Source organism: Sus scrofa, chromosome 9 (genome assembly GCF_000003025.6).
Source record: "Sus scrofa isolate TJ Tabasco breed Duroc chromosome 9, Sscrofa11.1, whole genome shotgun sequence".
In the NCBI taxonomy this organism is placed as follows: Eukaryota; Metazoa; Chordata; class Mammalia; order Artiodactyla; family Suidae; genus Sus; species Sus scrofa.
Genome location: NC_010451.4, coordinates 81,510,627 through 81,537,091, shown reverse-complemented (window position 1 = coordinate 81,537,091; position 26,465 = coordinate 81,510,627). Strand labels below are relative to the sequence as shown.

General features: G+C 35.6%; 1 protein-coding gene across 3 annotated transcripts in view; it reads left to right on the top strand.

Moving 5' to 3' along the window:
* THSD7A (thrombospondin type 1 domain containing 7A) overlaps positions 18,892-26,465 on the top strand; it is a 446,361-nt gene continuing 438,787 nt past the window's right edge. For 2 of the 3 annotated variants that reach the window (XM_003357451.5, XM_021102432.1), the window contains exon 1: positions 18,908-19,378. In XM_003357451.5, coding sequence (XP_003357499.3) covers positions 19,216-19,378 — 163 coding nt within the window. In that variant the 5' untranslated portion in view covers positions 18,908-19,215. Of the gene's footprint in view, positions 19,379-26,465 lie in introns of all 3 variants that reach the window. The other variant, XM_021102433.1, reaches the window with a different exon arrangement.

Sequence of the window (26,465 nt, the reverse complement as noted above, 5' to 3'; positions counted from 1 at the left end):
CATAGGGCAGCAGCTACGCAGGATCTGAGCCGTGTCTGCAACCTATACCACAGCTCATGGCAATGCCGAATCCTTAACCCACTGATTGAGGCCAGGGATCGAACTGGCAACCTCGTGGTTCCTAGTTGGATTTGTTAGCCACTGAGCCACGATGGGAACTCCATAATATTTCTTAATACAGTCGTTTACTGGTACACAATAAGATCAGTCTTCTTTTACCACATATGAAAATATACAATCCCATTTTCATTGTCACGTAAGTACTTCTGAATAGTAACCATCAACCTTTTATATGAAACCTTAATAATTTGTCAGTGATAACACCAATTCTAAAGAGATGATTAAACTATTCATCGTGATATTCTTAGTAGCAAACTGCCATAGTTTTACAGTTATATTCTCTAAATAGTGTTTTATTGACTTTGAACTTTTAAAATGAAAGGGTTGGTAAGGCAACTAAACTTGATTTGAAAGAAAGATTAATTTTTACTGTAATGGAACAGTATTTCAATGGACATTCCTATTTTTAACCCTCTTTTGAACTCATATTTATTAAGTAAATTAAATATAACTTCGAACCTGATCTAACCAATACAAGGCAGAGATGGAATTGCGTAAGAGAAGGGAAGAAAAGCAATGTCAGTGTTACACACTTGTAAAACAAAAAATGTGTCGTTCTTTTAAAATCTAAGTGAAATATGAACATTTTAAATACTCTAGGATATACCACATTGATCCTAATCAGAATCATTTAATGAGAAAATTAATTTGGAAACTTCAGTTGTGCTTGAAGGTGTCAAGAACATACATCATTAGATAATATCTACAAAAAGTTGAGTAAAAATAAAACATTGTACTTTTGCAAACTGTAATACTCTTTGAATTCAAGTTTGTTTTTGCTAAATTCTTTTTCTTACTATTTCAAAATTTTAAAGTGATTTTCTTTTATTATATTTGTTCTCTGGGCTGGCATCCGTATAAGCAATGTGTAGATAGAATAAGAACATCCATAGAAAACATGGTCTCTTTGCATTTCAAAATTGTAGTCATGGAGTTCCCACCATGGCTAGGTGGTTAATGATCTCAGTTAGTATCCATGAGGATGCAGGTTCCATCCCTGGCTTTACTCAGTGGGTTAAGGATCTGGGGTTACGGTGATCTGTGGTATAGGATGCAAATGCGGCTCAGATCCAGAGTTGCTGTGACTGTGGTGTAGGCCTGCAGCTGGAGCTCTAATTCAACCCCTAGCCTGGGAACTTCCATATGGCACAGGTGCAGCCCTCAAAAGACCAAAAAAAAAAAAAAAAAAAAAATGTGGTCAGAGTTATAATTCTGAAGATAAAACTCACTCTCTGAAAAGTACTAACATTTTTGGTGATTCAGTGGTCTCAGAGCAAGGAAAGAAGGATCATTTCTCAGGTTTTAAAAGCATTCATTCTAGCTCAATCAAATAAGTCATAGAAGCTTATTAACATGTAGGATTAAAGTTATAGATATAGAATGAAACTTAATTTGATAAAACTCTCGTCTGTCTGCCAGTGATACCATGGAAGTAAATATATAAAGTTTAAAACTTTTAAAGTTTATGTTTACCTGATTCCAGAGTCATTTTAGAGGATGAGTTTGTTTGTAGTGAGGTTGGAGTAGTTGAAGAAGTCTTGTACGGAATTAAACTTGTTAAGCCAGTGATATCTGGAACTATAAGAGGCTAGACGGCTCTGTGTAATGCAGCAGCAACTTGTTCCCTGCAGCAGTGTCGGCAAATGAAAGTAAGATTTAATTTCAGAGCAGTATGCATTCATGACCTTTTTGCTGTGAAATGAACTCTGCTTAATGTTTCCATTCAAGATGCTGTAGTAATTATTAACTCAACAAGAATCTTAACTAAAATATAAACAATTGAGTGAAGCCTTTCGGATCAGATTTTACTGGGTGAAAGAAGATTAGCCTGTTAATTATAAGAAATTATAATTTTTTCTCTGTTGCTATTACTAAATGTCTTTCTCTTTAGTATAAATTGACTTGTGGAATTTAATTACCACATTTACATTAGCTCACTTAAATTAAGTAGAAAACTCAACTAATCTAGCTGCTTTTAAGTGTTTCTCTATTGGATTAATAAAAGATCTTTTAAATTTTCAGGGTAAATTAGTAGGAAAGTTAGGCTACTCCCATTCTGGTAGACATAGCCAACAATGAAATTTTGCATAAATTATGGTTAGATATAAATAACACTAATATGTAAAATTTTACATAAAAATTTTAATGAAAACTGATGAATGAACCAATATCAAAAGCAACACTCTTTATGATAATCTTTGGGTTACATAGTTAGTAGAAAATTAAGATTATAAAAATATTAAAGTCAAAGTAACCACTATATTGGAAGAGCCGAAATAACTTGGGTATTTTGCAGTTATCTTTGTTGAAACACAGACTTGGTGTTTTGCAAAGAAATCATTTGTTCTGCCTTAGTGAAGCTAATTATTCTCAGCATGCAACCACTGTTTCAAATTGCAAAAGGCACATCAGACTTTGCTGTGTGTTGCAGGAATTAAAACCCAATCAAATGAGATAATGAAGTGCATACAAAGAATACGATCTCACTTTTGCAATGCAATAAAAATGAAAGCCATTAAAAATGTTACAAAATGATAATTTAGAGAGGAAAACATGCTGTAAACCAAATGTTTACTATTTATTTTAATCACTTATTGCTTAGAGGTAAGCATTAGCTCTATTTATTGAGTGAAGACTCTGTGACTGAAGAATATGGTGGCTAACAGTCCAACATGAAGCAGCACAATGCAGGAGCTTTTTATTTATTTACCTTTTTTTTTTTTTTTTTTAATCTTTTCTAGGGCCGCACCCGCAGCATATGGAGATTCTCAGGCTAGGGGTCTAATCAGAGCTGTAGCTGCCGCCCTACACCAGAGCCATAGCAACGTGGGATCCAGCCATGTCTGTGACTTACACCACAGCTCGCAGCAATGCTGGATCCTTAACCCATTGAGCAAGGCCAAGGATTGAACCCACAACCTCATGGTTCTTAGTTGGATTCATTAACTGCTGAGCCATGACAGGAACCCCAGGAGCTTTTTAAATTCCATGGAAAACTAAGGAAATAGTCCTTATTCTATCAGGAATAGAACACACATTTGTACGAATTTCATGAGAATATATTAAGAAAACAGTTATTAATAATAGACTAGCACTGGTGCTCCTTTGTACTTGTATGATCTGGAAGAATGAAAAACGTTAGTGCTCCTATTCATTCAAATATATCATCTCTGCTAATAACAACACATTACCCATTTATAAATCTCTACTTTTTTTTCTGTGAAACTTATTTTTTCTAAGAATACATAAAACATTAGTAGCTCCCATAATTGCATAATGAGATAGTGAAATATGATTGAATGTGGGTCTGTGTTTCATTTTACTAAAGAGATCTCTTGAGATTTAAACCTACTGAGTTAATACTTTTTTGGGATTTTTTTTTTTTTCCCACACTAGCCATTATCAGTGATGTTTCCTGCCCCTACTAACGCTACCTTTGTAATCACATAGGGTGAAAATAGAATGGATTCTAGGTTTGTCCCTTGCTTGTTGAGGGAGAAACCACAGGCAGGCTTCCCTTTCAGCTGGCAAGACAGTACAGTCATCTCAGCAGCCCAGGATGTGAAAACAGCAGGATCTGAATATCAACAATGACAATACAGAGAGCCACAGGTTTCTGCTCATTACACGCTATGGGAGCTGCCTGCCTGGTTTAGTTTACTTTGCAAAGTATCGATTGAGGATATTGCCCACTGTTAGTTATTTACATGCCAACCCAGTATCATGGATGTTTGCGGGCTACATTTGTGGGCTTTTCTTTTGATTCTGTGTTCTTTCTTCATTTTACATTTTATCTTTGTTTATGTAAATGCTATTATATGTATTATGTCATCTTAGAGTTGAGAATCATGGCAATTTGACTAGCAGGTACATTTCAAAACTCAGGGCCACGCATACCTGAAGACTCAGTGAGAGATGCATGATCTGTTTATACAAGTCACGTCTCCAGAGCTTAACACTATGCCTGGCACATAGTAGGTCCTCAATAAACATTTTTTCATTGGTTGAATGAAAGGGTCAATTTTCATCAAAGGTTTTATTTGAAGGACACAGTGGAAATCACATGAGCACTGTGATAAAATAAGTGGGTAATACGAACTTGCCATAATCATATCTGGGTCATGATTTTAATAAGCCCTGGAAGAGCCTAGATCTAGATATTTGGCTTGCATGATGTTGATAGTGTCACTTTTGTCAATATTATAGTCTTATTTTTAATTTGGATTAAAAATGCAATTTCAGAATATTCACACAGCTGCAAAATGTGGTTTCTATCACTTTGCATTTAGAGACGCATGTGTTTATAAGGGCATTTTGTCCAAACTCTCAACCCTCTTACATTGAGACCTTAAGAAATTTTGATAAGTGAGATACGTTGCGGATTAAATAGTTGTGTTAATAATGCAGTTTTAAAGTGCTTCTTTTAATGACACCCCAGTTTGGCTGCTTGTGTTCATCTCTTTTCAGTTGAGTAAAGTAAAATTGGATGGTGAGCTATTGTTTAGCCAAAACTTGGCAGCTCTCAACCCATTATTCAACTTAGAAAGGAAAACAAATTTTAAATACTCCCCCCCCCTTATTGTCTTCTGGGATCTTCAACATTTTCTGTGCCACCAATTAGCAAATGAAAGAAAGTTATTCTCTTTGTAAATTCCAAAAGGGTGCAATTGTCACATAAAGAGACAGGTTAGCATCTGTATCTCAAGGGAAAAACTTTTGGAAGTAGCAGAACTGCCAGTAGCAATTAATTAGAAAGCTTTCATACTATTTTCAGTTACAGACGTGTACTAGCAGCTTGAGAAAATTGGTAGTGACGTCTGCTGTCACCACAGGGTAGTACAATGGATGGAAGCTAATTTACTGGCATTTGCTTTTTTCTTAAAGTGTCATATCTTAATCTTAGATTGAGCTTGATTTTTATTGCCAAATGGTGAATTCAGCATAACTATAGATTTTTTTTATTGCATTATTATGCACAGTGTATGAGATGTAAGCCTATCTTACTCTTTAGGAATGAATGCATCTTATGTTTGTGAATGACAAGTTATGTTGAACAGCTGGTCTCTTTTCACCACCTATTAGAAAGTATAAAGAAAGGCCACTCTCTTAGCAATGAAAGATGTATTAACTTAGAATATAAGTAGTAAGACTGTCAAAATTGTCATTTAAAAAATGAATGTAACTTTTCTATAACAAATTAAATTTTGTCAAGGACAAGCTTGAGGTTTTTTAGTTCTTTTATGGATAACCACTTATGCCAAGATTAATTTTTTCTTCGGAAAGTATTGTCCTTGAATTCATTCTGCACATCTGGTCCTAGAACATTTGGGTACAATTGTTTCTCTTCCTTTCTAATAACTAAAAAAAAAAAAGTTCCTTTTAAGTTTTAGGCAGGTGAATTAAATTATTTTCCAGTTTGTATAAGTATTTGTCATACTTATTATGCACCTTGCACTACTCTAAATAAATTCAAGTTAGACAGTTGTTTGTGTGTATTATATTTTTAGTGTAGTTATACACTACAGAATCACTGATTATCAGAAAGCTGTCTCTAATTTGGGCAAGATAATGTATGGGGAAATCATGGTATCCTCCTCCTTCCCAACTCATCACTAACTACTACATGAGAAAGTTGTTAAATTTCTGTATTTTTTTTATCCTATTAGGTAGTGATACCTTCCCCAGTAATTTCATCTAGGATGTGAAAGGTTTAACTGACATTTAACATATTAAAGTAAAGAACATCAATTAAATATTAAAGTTTGTTTTCATAGTTGATTTAAAAATGTAAAAATAAAAGAGAAATAGAAAAAAATTGACTCCCAATTAAACATGATGGATTGAACATAAAGAGTTCTGGAAGTTCCTGTCATGGCGCAGTGGTTAACGAATCCGACTAGGAACCATGAGGTTGCGGGTTCGGTCCCTGCCCTTGCTCAGTGGGTTAATGATCCAGCGTTGCCTTGAGCTGTGGTGTAGGTTGCAGACGCAGCTCGGATCCAGCATTGCTGTGGCTCTGGCGTAGGCCGGAGGCTACAGCTCCGATCTGACCCCTAGCCTGGGAACCTTCATATGCCGTGGGAGCGGCCCAAGAAATAGCAAAAAGACAAAAAAAAAAAAAAAAAAAAGAGTTTTGTCTGCTTCTTCCCCAAACTCCACTAGAGTATCAATAGCAGTATTTAAAGTGTATCCCATTATGTAATTTTTTAAATCCATAAATCTGGCCTATATGGCTATTATGTGGCCTACTTCATGACTTCTCTCTAAACTTTGACTTAGAACTTTGAAGGGAGTTCTGTATGTATGGTGTGGTTTGAGACATAAGGAAAAAAATTGAGATGATTGGAAAAAAAAATTCTTCAGGTAGCATAATGTTTTTGCTACTATAAATGAGTAAATATTTTTATTACTGTATGGAGTTGAAAAGCACTCTAATAAAAATTTACCTTGGATAACTATTAAAACCCACAATACTTATACTGCCAAAAGAATTACAAGTATATAAATACATAAGGCTTAATAGAACAAGGGAGGAGATAGTTCAAAATGAGTGGTGTCAAAAAAAATTTAGAAAAAAATTGAAAATTAAATTTCAAAATTTAATTTCAGGAGAAACTTTCAAAATACTCAGCAAACTGGAGGAAGCTGAGATCCTATATATATCAATGGGTAAAGCAAATATATTTATCTGGAAGAGTCAGAAAGCAGAAACATCTCATCCTCTGAAGGTGGAGTGGGAAGGGCTGTCTTGTAGTACAAGGCAGAGGGAGCCATTCATTGTATCTTATGTGAGTGATATCTGAGGGATTATGAAGCAAAGCCTGATAATGTGTTAGAAAACCTGTCCAAGTATAGAGTTTAAAAGTAATGCAACATAGGAAACCACAGTTTATTCACCTCTTTAATTAAAGACACAAAGTGTTTTTCCTCTCCTGTTCTTTCTGGCCTTACCCATTTTATACTTTCAAAATTTTGGTGTTCATGTTTTAGTGGGGTTTGGGGGTAAAGCAGGGAGAATGCTTATGTTCAACCCATCGTGTTACCCATCATGAGGCAATGACTCCCAGCCTGTCTTCATTGTGCATTTTCTTTCCTATTTGGTCAAGTTGAACTCTTGAGATAGGTCTACCACTGCCACCTTAATCACTGCCTGCTCTCTAGGGAATAGATTCCAGTTTTTGCATTTCAATGATTATTAATCTGTTGCCTATCTATGTGCCTAACAATTTGACCTGAAAACATGTAGAGGGCTAGGACATCTAGGTAAGCAAAGAAAAATCATGTAAGCTTTTGGGTGAGACAGTTGCTTGAATACAGAAATCTATGGTAGAGATATTGCTATGGATTTATTAAATCTATTTTCTTCATCTTGGTATACAGGGAGACAAATTTCCCAGCTTCCTTTGCAATTAAGATTGTGGATATATGATATTTTGTTCAATGAAAACACAGAGATAATGTAGACCTTAATAGAACTCTGGCACTCTTTTGCCCTCTCCTTGCCTTCAGAGGCAATCACGTAGGATACATGTTGAGATTTTTAGTCAAAAGATGGTAGTCTAGGCCCCTGGAAAATAGAACAGTTGAATCAGTAAACTTGAACACAGATCAATAGAAATATCTAATTTGATGAATAGAGAAAAAGATAACATGAGCATTGTCTCACAGACCTGTGAGCCAGCATCAATCATGCTAACAAATAGGTCATGGAAATTTCAGAAGCAAAGGAGGGAGAAGAGAACAGAAAAAAAATATGTATATATCTATATGAACAAATATCACTCAAAACTTGCCAGATTTGCTGAGGAACATTAACCTAAGAACCTCAACAAAGCCTGAGTAGAATAAGAGATCTACAATAAATAAAATAAGAATATATTTTAAATTATCAAGAGAAAAAAAAAAAAGACTCAGTAAATCCAGGGGAACCACAGTTGAAACAATAGGTTAAATCCATTTCATCTTCCTTCACTAATCAGAGTCATTTTAATACTTGCATATCCTTCAAGCAGCACATGACCTTAATCAAGAAGGTGTTTGCTGAGTTGTTGTCTAGGAAGTTGGAGTCAGCTGCATCTAGTTCTAGCTGAGCTGGTTAAGACTGAATAGTACCACTGATTTTTCAACTGGCCTTACCTCAGTATCCTCGCAGTGACCTTTTGAAGAGGCGTAATCATATATAGTTAGTTATGCCTTTGCAGAAAAACGATTACCCCACCTTTTTCCAATCACCTTTCTCCAAGTTCCCCATGCCTCAAACCACCTTGCTTCATTATTAATTATCCCATAAATACCTAAGCTCCTTGCCTTTGGGGAGATGGAGTTGAGATTTGTTCTCCTGTCTCCTCTCTTCACTATCTTAGGAATACACCATCTTTGCTGTAAACCTTGGCATCTTAGTGTTTTGGCTTGCTGTGCATTGGGCAAGACAAACCTGGTTTAGTGTCAAAGTAAAACTAATAGTTAACTTCTTGTCAGTGGTTTCTAGAAGACATCAGACTCTTACGATTAAAGAGTTAAAAGTGTAAAGCAAGTAATCTTTATTCAACAAAAGCATTCTTCATGAATGAAGATGTAATAAATATGTTGCCAGATAAAGTTCAAGAGGATTAATTACTAAAACAGACCTGCTTTGCAAGAAGTCCATCAATCTGAAATCAGAGCATAACCTACATGAAGAAATGAGGGGTGTCAGAAGTGGTAAATATGTCATTAAATTGGAAAGTGCCTATAAATGTATTTATTCAAATTCTTTCCTAATCTCTCTAAAATATATAAGATTTTATATAGAAGTATAAATGACACTGTTTTATGGGTTTATAACATTTATAGATTGCATAACTATAATGTCGTGTCAGAGAAAAAGGGCATATTGGGAAGAAGATTCTTTATATGCTGGGAATTAAGTTAATATTCAGCAGTAGATTGTGAAAAGCTGAGATAGATAATGTTGTCCTCAGTGTAACTAGCAAAGTTATTTAATAAAAACAAGAGTAATTAAAATAGTATGCCAGAAACTCAAAGGAATGCATAAAGGGGAAACAGAGGAACAAAAAATGATATGAGATGTACATAAAGTCTGTGCAGCATTATTTATAAGAGCCAGAGGTAGAAACAACCCACATGTCCATCAACTAATTAAAGGATAAAGAAAACATAGTATGCTTATATAACAAAATATTCCTCAACCAGAAAAAGCAATAATATACTAAGAATAAACCTTGAAAATATTTGCTAAGTAAAAGAAGCTGTTCACAAAGACATATATTATATGATTCCATTTATGTAAAAAGTCAAGAATGAGTAAATCTATAGGTAGAGAAAGTTAATGGTTTCCAGAGTTGAGACGAAGAGGAGAATGAGAGTAACTATTAATGCATTTGCAATTTCTTCTTAGCTTAATTTTTTTTGAAATTATATGGTGGTGATAGTGCCCAATTCTGTGAATAAACCAGTGAAATGTGTAATTTCAGTGAGTGCATTTGTGGTATGCACATATGATAAATGAACTCATTTAAAGTCTTAAAACTTTTTGATAAGTAGAAAATAGCAAAATTGTAGATAGAAACATAACCATATGAATAATTACATTAAGTGCAAGTAAACTAAAAACCACAAACCAAAGGCATTTATTATCAGACTGAATAAAAAACAAACTCAGCTGTATGCAATCTATAAGATATATCTTGGGTTCCAATATCAGTTGGTTAAAAGTTAAAGGATGGAAAAAATACTTGCCATAAAAAGAGCAACCATAAGAGAGCTGGAATAGCCATAGTATCAGGAAAAATGGACTTTATAACAAGTGAAAATTTATAGAGACATTAAAGGATATGTTCTAATGATGGAAGGGTCAATACATCAGGAAAATAAAATAATTCAACATATGTGTACATGCCTAACAGCAAAACACCCAATTAGATGACATTAAAAAACTGACAGAACTAAAAGGAAAAGTAAGCAATTCAAGAATAATATCTGTAGTTTTTAATAATCTGCTCTAAATAGTTGATAAAACAACTAGACAAAGAATCAGCCAGGATATAGAATGTTTGAACAATGATATTTACTAGCTTGAACTTCAGAGAACACTTAACCCAACGTCTGAAGAATGTATTTTCTTTTAAGTGCGCATAAAACATTCTTCAGTATAGACCACAAGCTGGATCACAAAACAGGGCTCAGTAAAGGTGAAAATCTTGAAATCATATACAGTTTATTCTTACCACAGGTAAATTATACTTCTGCATTGGAAATAGATCTGGAAAACCCTCAAATATTTGGAAATTAAAAAGTGCATTTAAAAGTAACTCATACAACAGGGACTAAATAGTGGAAATTAAAAATGTATTTTGAACTGAATGAAGGTGAAACACGACATATCAAAATGAATGTAATGCAGATAAGCGATGCTTAGGAGGAAGTTTTTTTAGCTTTAAGGCCTATGTAAGAGAATACGAAAGGCCTGCTTAACTTCAGTAAGTAAATAAGCAACCTAAGTACCTAAGTAAGCTAAGGCATCACGAACCTAAGTTTCCACCTTAAAAAACTAGAAGAAAAAAAAAAAAAAAAAGCAATTAAAGCTAAGGTAGGATAAGGGAAATTTTAAAATTAGAGCATAAATAAATGAATTAAATGAAAGAAAATTAATAGAGAAAATTGAAGAAATCAGATTTATGAAAGGGTAGAGGGAAAAAAAGGCAAACTCTTCAATAGGCTGATTAAGAAAAAAGAGAATAGACATGAATCACGAAAATCAGGAATGCAAGAAGAGAAATAGTACCAACCTTAAATTTAAATGTTTTATGTGAGTATTATGAACAAACTTTTGCCACCAAATATGGCAAATTAAATGACATAGGTAAATTCCTAGAACCCAAGCTACCAAAACTTAAGAAATTGAAAACCTGATTAGAACTATTATTAAGAAATTGAAGTAGTAATTAAAAATTACTGTTAAAGAAATGTCCAGGCCTGGGTGATGTCAGTGGTGAATTCTGAGCATTTAAAGGAGAAATTATACAATCTTTCAAAAACTCTGAAAAATAAAATAGAAAGGATCACATCCTTACTCATTCGGTGAGGCCTGCATCATCCTAATATCAGAGCCAGATAAAGATGTCACAAGTAATAGCAACAATAAAAACTAAACAAACTCAAGACCAATATTCCTAAATAACATACATAAAGGATTATACACCATGACCAAGCGCAGTTTATCCCAAGAATGCAAGGTTGATTTAACATCTGAAAAGCAATCAATACAATGTATTAATCAATTAAAAGATATAAGATAGTTAAAGGATGCACAAAAATCTTTTGACAAAATCCAATACCCATTCATGATAAAAACATTCAACAATCTAAGAATGTAATGGAGCTTTCTCATCTAGGAATAGAAATGGCATCTATGAAAATTCTATAGTACCATCATACTTAATAATGAAAGATTGTATATTATTTCCCTAAGATCAGGCACAAAGCCAGGATATGAGCTCTTTGCACTTCTCTTTAACATTGTACTGGAAGCTTTAGCTGCTGTAATAGTCAAAATAACAATTATAGTAACAGCAACAACAATGATAAAGGCTTTCAGATTGAAAAAAATGACTAGAAATGTCCACCTGCTGATGATAGCTTTATATGTTGTAAAGTCTAAAATTCAGAAAATATCTATTAGAACTAATACATGAGTTAAGATTGCAGGATACAGAATCAATTTCCAAAAATCAACTTGATTTCTTTATCTTAGCAAGAAACAATTTGAAATGAAATTTGGAAAACATCTCTATTTGCAAAAACATCAAAAACTAAACATTTAGGCATACATTTAATAATAATTATATTCTGCACAGAAAACTATAAAATGTTCATGAAAGTAGTTTGTGAAGATCTAAATAAGTGGAGAGATATTCCATGTTTATGAATTGAAAGACTTAGTATTGTTAAGGTGGCAGTTGACCTGAAATGGATCTGTAGATCCATTGCAATCTATCTGAAGCTTAGTAGGCAGTTTGTAGATATTGAGAAGTAGATCCTTTAGATGTGGAAATGCAAAGGACTGTGAATAGCAAAACAAAGAGTAGCCAAAGAAAAAACCTGGCAGTCTTACATTAGTGGATTTTAAAACTCAGCATAAGCTGAAGTAATCATCACAGTAGGGTATGAACATAAAAGTAGGAATACAGGCATACCTCTTTTTATTGCATTTTGCTTCATTGTGCTTTGCAGATAGTGTTTTTTTTTTTTTTTTTTGATTACAATTCTTTGTGAAACAGGTCTATTGGTGACATTTTCTCCAGCAGCATTTGCTCACTTTGTGTCTCTGTGTCACATTTTGGTAGTTATCACTGTTTCAGACTTTTTCATTATTATATTTGTTATGATGACCTGTGATCAGTTATCTTTCTTACTATTGCAAAAAGATCACAACTTGCTGAAGGTTTAGATGATGGTTAGCATTTTTTGGCAATAAAGTCTTTTTAATTAAGGTTTGTACACTTTTTTAGATATACTATTGTACATTTAATAGATTACTATATAGTGTATATATAACTTTCACATGCACTGGGAATCCAAAATATTTGTGACTTTATTGTAATATTTGTTTTATTATGATGGTCTGGAACCAAACCTGCAGTAGCTCTGAGGTATACCTTGGAGTGGAACAAAAGTAAACTATATCATTTGTGGTCAGTTTTTTCATTAAAAAGTGCTGAGATAATTCAATGAGAAAAATAGCAGTCTTTTAAATAGTTCTGAGATAATTGGATATCCATGTGCAAAATGATGAATTTAGAACTTAACTTCATCCCATGTGCAAAAGTTAACTCAAATGGATCAGAGATTTAAACCTGTGTGACCACCTTACCCATTTGTAGCATATGAAGAGCCACCATTACTTGTGTGACCACCTCTCCTACTGGTGGCAAGCAAAGGACCACCATGAAAGTCAGTGATGCTTATGTCCTTCTCACCAGTACATTCCTAGTGGCCTTGGTGGTTGACGTACTCTCTGTGTGTCCCTTTGGGGGAGCATAATCCTTTCTTGGGTCTTTTTTCCCTTATATAATGTATTTTCTCCAACGTGTCACTTCCTTCCCTGTCTGCCTTGGAAATACAGACGTTTCCTTTTCCATTAGTATTTCTCCAGGCTTCCAGGAACCACCAGTTTGCACCATCCCTTTCGGTCTTTGGCAGAGTATTAAATTCCATATCCTCGAGTACTTCTCCAAGTTAGTAAACTCTCTTATTCTGTCTTAACTTCTGACCCCTAATCAAACACTGAAAATCAAACCTCCTGATTAGTCTTCTGGCTCCTACCAGTAGTCGTTAGCTAATTCTGGCAGCCCCTTTGCTGTGTAGTCCTTTTTCTCTCTTAACAGACCTAGCATGACTAGGCTGACTTATTACTGCAGCTTAATCCTAGCTATCAGCCTGCAAACTTGGAGAGGAGATGTGCCAGCTCTTAATAGGGAGAGGCAGGCTGCCTCTGAAGGTTTTGAGAGTTCAGAGACATCTGGGCAACCAAGGACATGGAGGCATAAACCCAGAGAAACTCAGGTTTTCTCAAGCAGAACCCTGATCTTAGCAACAAACCTGCCTCAGTTGATCATTTAGTCTATCATTGCAATTGTTAGCTCTTAATATCTTTGCAGTTGTTCTTTTTTAATGATTTTTATTTTTTTCATTATAGTTGGTTTAAGTCAATTTCTACTGTACAGCAAAGTGACCCAGTCATACATGTCTGTGTGTGTGTGTGTGTGTATTCTTTTTCTCACATTATCCTCCATCATGTTCCATCACAAGTTACTAGGTATAGATCCCCTTGTTATATAGAAGGATCTCATTGCTTAGCCAACTACTGCATTTGGAGTGGATAAGCAGTGAGATCCTGCGTTTGTTATACTCAGAAGTTTTCAGTTTGATTGTCAGATTTTTAATTTTATTTTTTTAAACTATGCCACTGCCTGAGACAAGCATCTCTTTTTAAGGGCTCCTGGCCTTCATATTTAGTTTTCAGTTGTTAAAGGCTGGTACTTTTTTTTATTATTATTATTGATGTGTAGGATACCAATATGACTAATGATAACTAGTCAGTCCTATTGCCTTTGTTGGGTTTTTTTTTTTTTCGTATTTTTAAGGTTGCACTCACAGCATATGGAGATTCTCAGGCTATGGGTCTAACTGGAGTTGTTGCTGCCAGCCTATGCCACAGCCACAGCCACGTCAGATCCGAGCCCTGTCTTCGACCTATACCACAACTCACTGCAATGCTGGATCCTTAACCTGCTGAGTAAGGCCAGGGATCAGATCCGAAACCTCATGGTTCCTAGTTGGATTCATTTCCGCTGCACCACGATGGGAACTCCAATCCTATTGCTTTTGTATACAATGTTCCTCTGTACTTTCAAACACTTGAAAAATTACATTGGCCAGGCTGTTATCTACAGAAACGTTCTCCCAAGTTAACCACTGGTGAAACGTTTTAACGATTGGAGACTACCTTGTGTCAGGAGCTATTGACACCTCGCATACCATCTAGGATGGGATCCTTAATGTAAGGCTTACACAACTACGTACCCATTTCCCAAATGCTAGAAGGATCAGAACCAAAGTACTGTACATTTTTACATGATACTCAAGCCAAGGAGCCTGGCGATTTGTAGCATGTTTTTCTTGTTTCCAAACAGGTTTTGTTTTGAGTAAAATGGAGGAACCATGGGGTTTATTTTCTTCCTGTAAAACTATTTGAAACTTAGAATCTGACCTCCTCCACTGCATATACATACAGACCAGCAAACTAATCAATTAACTAACCAATAAACAAAATAAAAGTAGTTATAAAGGAAAAGGAATTGGAAGGAAAAAATAAGGTGAATTTTAGAGTCGGAATTGGGAAAGTCAAACTTATGGCTACATTTTACAAAGATAAAAAGTGAGATATTTAATCTTTTACTAATCTAGTGGGTGTGGCAAGAAATGGGAAATAGAAGCCCAAAATAAATTTTTTTCTACCCCAAATGTTGGTCAAGTATGACACCTAGAGGCCACATAAACAGAATTACTTTGGGTGATTTTTTTTTTTTTTTAATATGAGGCACGATACATTTATGTAGAGAAATGTAAAGTTATTTTAAAATAATACTAGATATTTAACTATGTAGCTATGAATAACTTTGTACATATTCTTCTCTTTATTCATTGTTTTTCTTCATAAAAACCGATGAGATTGAGTTGTTTCCCTCTCTGTTACGTAAATGAATTGTTGATGATTGATTTTAAATACTGAAAGTCATTGTTCATATGTTTAATGGATCATGAAGTATGGTTTTGTATGCTTATGTTCTATTAAGAGAAAATACATGTAAATCTGTACATATACTCTTTGGAGTTTGGAAATGATAGCAAAAAGAAAGACCAATAAAAAGACAACACATGAGAGGTGATAGGTTCAAAATTATCTTATTTCTAAATAATAATAAATATATATGTTTTGCATTTATCATCCATTAGTTTGGAAACTTTTATAGCCCTGGCTCATTAATACTTTAATAGTTCTTCATGAAAAATGATGAATGATTTACTTCGTGGCGGGCTGTACAGATGGCCAATTTAATCTGCATCTTTGAGACTTTTCATGACTAAATTTTGACATGTCATTAAACATTTGTGTTTTATTTATGTCATATTCTAGAAAGCAAAGATTGCTATGTCTTGCTACCTCTTGCCATCTATTGGTTTTATTGCTAGGATTTATCTAGCTAGACAATATAGCTTTCACTAGGAACATGTATCTGAATATATATATATTATTTCTGTGTCCTCAGAGACCCATACATTTTTGTCCTCAAGTGCAATTATGTCATTGTTATAGAACAGATTATGTGGCACTGGTAGAGACAAATGTTTATATGACTTAGTTTCTGTAACCTTGTCCAGAAATGTCTTTACTAGCAACCAATTGTGAGTGTGTTATGTATTTGGAATAATTTTTTAACTTTTTTTTTGTCTTTTTTGCTTTTTCTAAGGCCGTACCCACGGCACATGGAGGTTCTCAGGCTAGGGGTCGAATCAGAGCTGTAGCCACCGGCCTACACCACAGCCACAGCAACTCAGGATCTGAGCAGCGTCTGCAACCTACACCACAGCTCACGGCAACGCTGGATCCTTAACCCACTGAGCAAGGCCAGGGACTGAACCTACAACCTCATCGTTCCTAGTTGGATTTGTTAACCACTGCGCCACGACGGGAACGCTGTAATTAACTCTTTTTAAAGTTATTTTTTAATTTACGTATAATTGATTTACAGTGTTTCAGGTGTACAGCAGTGATTCAGTCATATATATCTACTCTTTTGCAGATTCCTTTCCAATACAGGTTATTGCAAGATATCGAATATCATTCCCTGTGCTATACAGTAGATCCTTGTTTATCTGTTTTACATATAGTAAATAGTGTTAATATCAAACTCCTTATTTGTCTTTCTCTCTCTGACTTTCTTCATTCAGTATGATAATCTCTAGCTCCATCTATGTTGATGCAAAGGGTATTGTTTCATTCTTCTTTATGCCTGAGTGATATTATTTGGAGTGATCTTTAAGCCTTGTATAAATTGAAAAAAAAAATTGTTGGCTGGTTTCAAACACTACAGCAAAACATTAACCCTAGTTGAGTATTTTAAATGGCAGCAAGTCTTGATTTAGAAGTGGTTTCTGGTTGTCCGTATTAGGCTTGAAGTTGCAGCTATAATGCTTAAACTCTTGATCATTTGAGTAATTATTACACAATCATGGATAAATATAAAAATCAGATCTTAAAGTTTCTTTTGACCTTAAGGTAGGTGAAGCATCTGATGGCTGTTCAAATGGCTAATGATTATCCTGCACAACCAATTGTACTAGCTTGACACCTTAAGTTCTTTGCCTTCTGTTATTTAATGAGTTTCTACTTTGTGAATTGATTTGGGACTGCCCAGGAATGCTTAGAATGAACTATTAACAGAGTACTTCTGGTTTTAAATGCTATCTGTGCCAGAGTTAGAGGATTTTAGGATGTAGTGCCCTAATGGTAGCTGAGAAGTAAAAAACAATAGGAAAACACTGCCAGTGTAGAGTGGTAATACAGAGTGTTTTCTTAGAGGGCAGAATCAAGGAAGCCATAGCAGGTCCTGTTTTCTTCCTTGGTTTAAGTGTTGGAACAAGTGCTCCTTCAGGGAGCCATGCATAAGTTAGGATAAGGCTTTTTTTTGTATCCCTTATCAACCTATAATCTTTTGATTGTTGCCTATTTTTCAGTGGTGAAGAAATAGTAATCCACACTAGCTTATCTCTCCTAATCACAGCCTCACAGAGCTAGGGCTCTCTGAGCTTTTAATTCCCTCTTAGAGGCCTAACAGAGTGGAAAGTAAACAAAGACCAAATTTGCAACCTTCAACATTGCTAATTTCATCTGATGTCAGAATACTTAAATAGGCAGGACCTGGGAATTATTTGATCAAACTTGCTTTTAATCTAATGCATGTGCAAGGGCTGTATCTGGAGTAATCTGCAAAATGACAGGCATCCCAGGAGAGCTTTATGGAAGGTTTCCTCTTTCAGAAACAGTAGCTTCCTCATTTTAAACTATTGGGTTGGCTGTGTTGATGGAGTAAATTCATAAAGAGTAGTTTTCCTGCTTTTTAAATTTCATCTGGCCAAATGTTGCTGACCGGATGTGAATAGTTTTCTTTGGCTTTCTTTTTGGCCAGTTTTTAATTGGCTAAATGCCTGGATATTATTTTAGCTTTACTAGGAAATGAATTAATAAAAGGTTATTGAGGAGAAGAGAGAAAGAGAAAGGGCAGAGCATTATCTGACTTCACACACATTCCTTTCTTACTACTGGTTTAGGAAAGTGAAAACACAAAGAACAAAAGACCCAAAGTCATTAGATTATATAGATTATAAAGGCATTTTTTCTACAGTAAGAATGAAGAGAAATTAGTGTCAAGGATTTTTAAGTGAACAGTTTACTAATTTGGACATATCCAAATAAGGGAAACTCAATTTGTTCTTTAGTTTTACTCAGAACTGTGTGGATCCTTAAAGGTAGCATGCTTTTGACAGAGAATAAATAAAGGGATAGCACTTTCATTAACTTCATATCTGAAATATAACTTTATGATTAGTTTTTGTAAAATGTCATCTATGCAATTAGATAGCATATGAATACTTATGCTAATTCAGTTTTAAAGGCTATTAAAAGAAAATGTACTTTGATTTGTCACAGTATATCAATACTGCTTATATTTTTATTGAGGATAGATTATTTTAAGTTGAAAAGATTTATAAAGTGTTTAAGTGTGTTTTGACAGTAAATATCTCTATATCCCTGTTTTTCACATCTCATAAATACTGCTCCCCACATAACGTAATTCAGAAGGCACGCTTAAAAATTACAAACAGTGATGCTTTGTGTAAATAAATATGCACTAAGAAGAACATACTACTAGATCTAGCATTTGACTTCTTGGGTGACGATTAATTTCACTGCCTGTTATTTGTCATGCCGAAGCCTGTCGGGCAATGATTCTTTTTATTGGTGTATATCCTCCCAAACATATTTCATCGCACCATGTGCACGGGAGTTCTTGGGCGGGTGTATTGGATCTGGGTGCCCCCTCTTCTGTTCGCTCCCTTCCTTTCTTGCCCTGGCGCTCTCGCCTCCCCCAGCATCCAGCCCCCTCGCCCGGCTCACACCCCTTCCTGTCCCTCCAGCTGGCGGTGGCGCTGCTTCTCGGACCTCGTGGACCTGCTCAGTCAGCTGGGGCCCCCTGCGGACAGCTGCCTCCCTCGCCACTAGGACCTGCCACTCTGCGCGGAATGGCAGCGGCAGCAGCATCCCCGCCAGCGGCGGTGGCGGCAGCAGCCACGGCTACCGCAGACGCTATTGTTCCCTGGTGTTAAACGCTCTTTCCCTCCTTTTCATCTGACTCGAACAATAGCCGGGAAGAGGTTTGGGTTCTGTAGTCCTTCGGAAGACCTTCGGAGAGTGAAAGAAAATTCCCTGCCAACAGCATCCCGGACCTGGACACTGGAGCGGTTGCGGACGGCATGGGGCTGCAAGCTAGGCGCTCGGCGTCACAGAGCCTGGGCGCTGCGGGCCCGCGCCCGGCAGTCCTGCCGCTGCTGCTACCGCTGCTGCTGCTGGTGTGCCCGGGCACCCGCGGGGCGCCGGGCGAGGCGGAGACACCCACCCTCTATCTGTGGAAGACTGGTAAGTGGGACGGAGTTCCCCCTGCTTCCCTTCTTCACATCTGGGTCCACATTACCTAACTGCTAAGCTTCAGGAGGGACCCCTGTGCTTCTTGATGGCCCGGGTATGCTGAGATCCTAAGGTAAAAAGTATGATTCTTAGGAAGCAAATTAGGTCATGTCCGATGCTATTAGGAAAGAAAAACCTAACAACTAAAAGGCATTAGTGAATCACTAGAATGGTATTTTTCTCACAGCTCCATAGTTAATGAGGGCAAACCAACCTGCACTTTCATAATTAAGTGCCATATTTTTAACCTCTACATTCTCATTCTAGCAAAGAACAAGCAAACATTTTAGCTCTGGTCTTTATTCTGTGTTAAGACAAACAATTTAGTCAGTGCCATGGTATATATGGATATAGAGTTAAATTTGTTAAGTGTAGCTTATGTGGGACACGTGGAAACAAGCCAAGTGAGGGCAGTTCTAACAGTTAAAAGCAAGTGGGACTCCAGCGAGCTGGCTGAGACCTTGTAAAGCTTAATTCTTAACGAGTGAATTGCCGGATTTTTAAAGTGTGTAATTCTTAGGATGTTTAGGTTTCAACTTTTCCTGCCTTGAAAAATTTTTGCTTTGTTTTCAACCAGGCAACGAAAGCAGCAACTAATTGTCCCTCAGAACCTCCTAGCAAAGTGCTGACTAGAGGTCCTGGTGGGGCAGTGAAGGGCAGGAAAACAATACCAAATGAAGAATTACCACCCCCTCTCCAGCCGCTCCTTTCTCCTCTAAAGGACACTGAGAATTCTTCAGCAGACCTGAAACTTGACATTTATAGGAAGAAAGTGGGAAACATTATTCTTATTGCTTAGGGCTAGGGATGAATTGACTTTCTTGGCAATGTCTAAACATTAAGAGAAGGATGCAATGTTAAGGAGGGGAATTATATTTTCATCATGGGATCATAAGCAAGTTACATAGAGAATCTTTTTCCTGGCTTCAGCTATCCATAGCCCCCTGATGCACAGATAGGTCAGGTCAGTCTGCTCTGCGATTACACTGATACCCTGAATTTTGAAAGAAGTTGCATCTGTCTAACAATTTAGCAGATTGAACAGAAATTTATTTAAAGCCAGACTACATAATTTGCCTTAGAAATTTGCATGAAATGTACATGCACACACATTCTCTCCGAAAAGCCACTTGGATGTTAGTGTTAGCCATTCTTGTTAACACTTGCAGTTTAAAGATCAGTTGATAAATGGATGCAGGTGGAATCAAATTGATTTATTTCAATTAAAAATAGTTGAAGATTTTTTCTACTTTAAAGCCATGATATTAAATTTCAGAAGCTCAGTCATAACAAATACTGATCAAACCATAATTTACCATTAAAAGTGTTATTTAGATGCTTGGTAAGAGCTTCTCAAGTAAGTAAATGTTAGACAAAATTGTACTATTAAAGTAGCAAGATAAGCAGTACAGATCAAAGAAGAATCTAGGCAACACATGCTATGCAGCATCTCAGATGCCAATATATGTCAACATAAATGTCGTGGTGGGAACCCAAGCCAATAAACAGTTTCAAATAGTGGAAAGCTCTCAGGAGGAGGATATGGACACCCTTGGTTTCAGTGCCAGTTCCAGCTTTTGCTAGCTATAGGGACGTTGGCAGGTCACTTAACTTTAGAACCGTTTACTCAGCTGCTTGTAAATGTGACCTTCTCCTGACTATTCACAGTATTATGGAATCAAATGAGTGAGTTATGAGAAAGTAATCTGTAAAGTTCAAACTTATGTGCATATGCAACTATAAGCTATATGATGAGAATAATGTAATCTAGTTATGATGATCTTGGTTTGGTGAAAAAATAGTGAGTGAAACCGGTCATTATTTTTAATGACCTCCTTATTTTTCCAGAGAGAAAGGAGACCTCACCATATCTATGAAGAAATAGGGAATCTTTAAAGGAAAGGGATACATCATAAATGAAAATACAGAGGTGACAGAATCATAAGTGTTCCTTACCTTTGAATATAAAGAGGCAGGTAGGGAATTGGGAGAGAAAAGGAGGTGAGACAGTCCAAGATATCTGTTCCAGTGGGATAGGATTGGTCTTGGTAGAGCAGATAATTTGGAATCACATTATTGGTGAGTCATTGAATTACACTGATAGAGTGAAAGGTACACTGGATGAGGAGCTGGGAGAGGAACTCTAACTCTGTGTTTATCACAAACAAGCTGTAGAATGTTGGCAAAGTCATTTAATGACTTTAGTTCTTGGCTTCCTATTTTATGATATTCATTGGTTAGAAAAGATGATATTTAAAGGCCTTTCAGCCCTAAGATGTTGTATATGTATGTGCATCTGTGTACGTACATAAACACACATATATAAATATGTACCTATACATAGTGTATTAACATGTGTATATACATATATATGTACATAGCACATAAGGTTTATGATACATAGTGTATATGAAAATGTAAAATATAAGGGATTTTATATGGAAGTTTTATTAAGTCATTTAACAGCAAGTAGTTGTCGAGGACTCATTATGTGACTTATATGAAGTCATCGTGGTAGAGGCTGACTAGGATATTGTTGTCCATGCCTGCAAGAAAGTCACAGTTGAACAATACATGATAATTACAACATGGTATACCATACTCATGAACAAAATACAGTGAGAGCAGAGAGGTTGTGTACCTAGCTGATAGAGGGAAAAATTAAAATGTAAGGAGTGACAACATTCCCAGGTCTTGGAAGTACTGCACCTCAAGTCCAGGATATTTTGTGGGAATTAATGGATTTAATGCTAATGAGGTGAGTCAGGCCAGATTGTAAGAAAACCTTCAAAGTGTGGTATAGATGTTGGAGTCTCACTGATAAGCAGGTAGAAGACATTGGAAACTTAGAGCAGAGAGAGGACTGACAAGATTCTTTATGGAGAATGGAGAGAGAGAGAGAGAGAGAGAAATTAAGAGGTTGGGAGCAAGGAGAGGGACTGAGAGATCAAGGGAAGCAAACCGGCATCATTGCAGTTATAATGAAGGGTGACCGGGGTCGGACTGTGATTTACAATGCTGAAGTATTAGCTCAGGTTTAGCAGGCAGGGAATACAGTGTCTGCTAAGGAGAGGAGGAACTAATGCCATCTCCATCAGGTCTGCACACAGTTACTCCATTGAGACAGAGGATGTGAAAGAAGGAAGAACAGGTTTCTTGAGAAACAATATCAATTTAATTCAGATATACCAAACTTGAGGTAGCAATAATTTAATCAGTTGATAGAGAAATTAGAGAATGGGTAGGAAATTTAAAAGAAAGTGTTAAGCTGAAGGTAAAGGCTTGAAACTCAATAAATATTTGACATTTCAAGGCATGGTAAAGTGGGATGGATCATTAAAAGGAGAAAAATATTGAAAAGAGGGGTCAGGATACTTAACAGAGAATATTGATATAAGATCCACTATAAGAAACTAGTGAAAGAGCCTTAGAAAGTGTGATCACAACAGGTACAAAGAAAATGCCAATAGGTGCTAAATAGAAAATATGACTCAGATAATGGCAAAATGTATGAAACATTTCCAAAAGTCTAAAACAGGATTATGAAATCTTTTAGAAAATAATCAAGTAAGAGGAGGAATTGTTAAGATAATTAACAGTGTTTGGGGAAAAGATATTTTAAGTAGAGTGGTAAAGATAGAAACTCGATTGAATAATAAACAAGATAGTAGAAAAGTTATAGCATTGATAAAAATGAATAACCACATGGTAGTTAGCAGTTTATCCCTAAATAAGCTATTTAGTCTATCCCTTAGACTGTTGTTGTTTGTCAACAGAAAAAAAACCCAAAATAGAAGACATTAAAGTTATTTATTAAAGTGTAAAAGTTAATGTTTCAATAGTTTTGTCACAATCGTTTGAAAGATAACTTTGAATACTCGAAAAACATTCCCTAATGTAGAGTTAAAACACTTGTTATTGGAAGATGAATAATAACTGATGAGTGTAAGACAGTTTTTCACTTGTTAACATTCTAGAGTATGGAATTTTTTCAATAATAATTATAACTAAATATATTCACTTGGCAATTCCAAATTAAGTGCATTGAGTAAAATGTGATTGAAGACTTGAATCAGATAGTAAATAGTTAATACATCCAACTTTTCTCAACTTCTTCCATAGTTATGTTTTCAAAGGATCTTAATTTAGTAACCGAATTTATTTTTATAAAAATAAAACTACAATAAAATCCAATAAAGATATATAGTCACCATTTTTCAGAACAGATGATGAGAGTATTTGCAGTTGTGAGTTCTTTCTCAAGGAAATTACTTTTTGCATTAAAAAATTTTGACCTGGCTTCATCCAATACAAGACAGTGCTATTAATGACAGTTACTGTGTCCTTTACATAGTTAATTGCACATAAAATAATCCCTGTTTCCTCAGTTTAAAATAAAACAAGTGTTATCCTTTTCTTTTTCTTTCAGGTACTTGAACTAATATAAAATAGTCTGCAATGTATATGGAAAGATATGGGGACAGAGGGGGATGGATTGGGAGTTTGGGGTTAATAGATGCAAACTATTGCCTTTGGAGTGCGCAAGCAATGAGATCCTGCTGTATAGCACAGGGAACTAAATCTAATCTATACAGCAGAAATTGACAGAACATTGTATATCAGCTATAATTTTTTCAAAAAGAAAAACGATATCTATCCTATCCTGTCATTCTTTAAATGACAAAGGAGAGAGGGATGTTATCCCAGGGTGTAGTAGCATAAGGATGGCATTATCCTAAAAAAGTTTTTTGCGGAGTTCTTGTCGTGGTGCAGTGGTTAACAAATCTGACTAGGAACCATCAGGTTGCGGGTTCAATCCCTGGCCTTGCTCAGGGAGTTAACAACCTGGCGTTGCCACGAGCTGTGGTGTAGGTTGCAGACATGGCTCAGATCCCGAGTTGCTGTGGTTCTGGCGTAGGCCGGTGGCTACAGCTCTGATTAGACCCCTACCCTGGGAACCTCCATATACCGTGCATCCCTAGAAAAGGCAAAATAAGACCAAAAAAAAGTGTTTTTCATTTCAGTTATGCTTACAGTTTGTCTTTAATTGGAATGTGACATAGTTTGCTCATTGAACGAAGAATAGAGATGGAACAGAGATAGGAGTGGACAGAATGTGGACATCAGTGTTAAGATCTGGAACAATATGGATTGAAATATTTTATCCACGGTACCTATGAAATTATGTCACATTTTTTCTTTCATGTCCAGTACAGATAAATAATTAGTATTCTATAGGGATTTTCTGAGGATTAAGTAAGGTACCATATGTAATGTACTGGTAGAATGCTTGATACGTATTAGGATTTCAGTAAATGGTAGTTTATATTATTGCTTTTATTCTGTTACTTAACACAGTGACTACCTATTTTATGACCACGAACAAATCCAGTAATATGCATTAGCTTTCTGTAAAGCCTCTGTATTTTGGTAAATGAACTAGGAATCACAAACTGATATAGTTATAGTGGTATACAGTCCAACAAATTTTAAGGGAGCAATTAAAAGAACATGTCCTTTGGAATCAGATGAACCACTGTTTAAATCTTGCTTCTACCTGACTAATCAAGTTACTTAAACTCTTTTTGTTTTCTCACCTTAGAGTGGTGACAGAGGTTCTGAAGTAAGAGGGCATTTGTCAACTTTTAACAGGTGGTAAATGAAAAGTATCTAGCACAGTGATTTAAATATAGTAGACATTAAAAAATGTTAGTTCTTTTCCCATTCTTTATCTCTTCTTCACCTAAAAATGTAATGTAACTTGAAGAATTTTACTGTTCTGTTTTCTGACACAAACAAAACAAAACTAGAAAGTGAAGTTATTTTATTGTAGCCTTGAATTATTTTTTAAAAAATTTATGGAAGCATAGTTGATTTTTTTGTGTTAATTTCTGTTGTACAGAAAAGCAATTCAGTTATACATGCATAGAAATCTATTCTTTTTCAGATTCTTTTCCCCAGATAGGTTATCACAGAATATTGAGTAAAGTTGCCTGTGCTTTACAGCAAGTCCCTGTTAAGCATTCCATTCCATTCCATATAAAGTACAATCCCAAACCCCTAATCCATTCTTCCCCCTTACCTTTCCGCTTTGGTAACCGTAAGTTTGGTTTCCAAGTCTGTAAGTCTGTTTTTGTTTTGTAAATATGTTCTTTTGTATCATTTTTTATTAGATTCTAGATATTAGTGATCTCATATTTGTCTTTCTCTACCTAACTTACTTCACTTAGTATGATAATCTCTAGGTCCATCCATGTTGTTGAAAATAGTTATTTCATTCATTTTTATGTCTGGGTAATGTTCCGTTGTATATATGTACCACATCTTCTTTATCCATTCCTCTGTGGATGGACATTGAAGTCATTTCTATGTATTGGCTATTGAAAATAGTGCTACAGTGAACAATGGAGTGTGTGTATCTTTTTGAATTATGGTTTTTCAGGATATATGCCCAGGAGTGGGACTGCTGGATCATGTGGTAGTTCTATTTTTAGTATTTTAGAAACTTATACACTGTTTTCCATAGTGATTGTACCAATTTAAATTCTTACCAACAGTGTAGGAGGGTTCCCCTTCCTCTGCACCCTCTCCGGCATTTATTGTTTGTGGACTTTTTAATGATGGCTGTTATAACCAGTGTGCAGTGATACCTCATTATAGTTTTGATTTGCATTTCTCTAGGCTTGTCTTTTTGTTGTTGTTATGGTTACTTTGGCACTTACTTGTAGACAGCATGGACCAAAGATCATCAAAATATTTTGAGCAGCAAATTAAGGGTGAATTATATAAATAGAATTTCTATACTTCATTTTTGATTACGTCTTAGGATTTCTCAAAATTCTGAAGTTTCATATTCCTGCAGTTAATGTTGTCACCATTGCCTTCCAAATTACTTTCACAATAGAATTGTTGCAATGTATAATTTGATTTACATCTTAAGTAATTATTTAAATAATTTAAAAAAAACCCTATAGTTAGAGTTCCTGTCATGGCTCAGAGGTTAATGAACCTGACTAGGATCCATGAGGATGAGGATTTG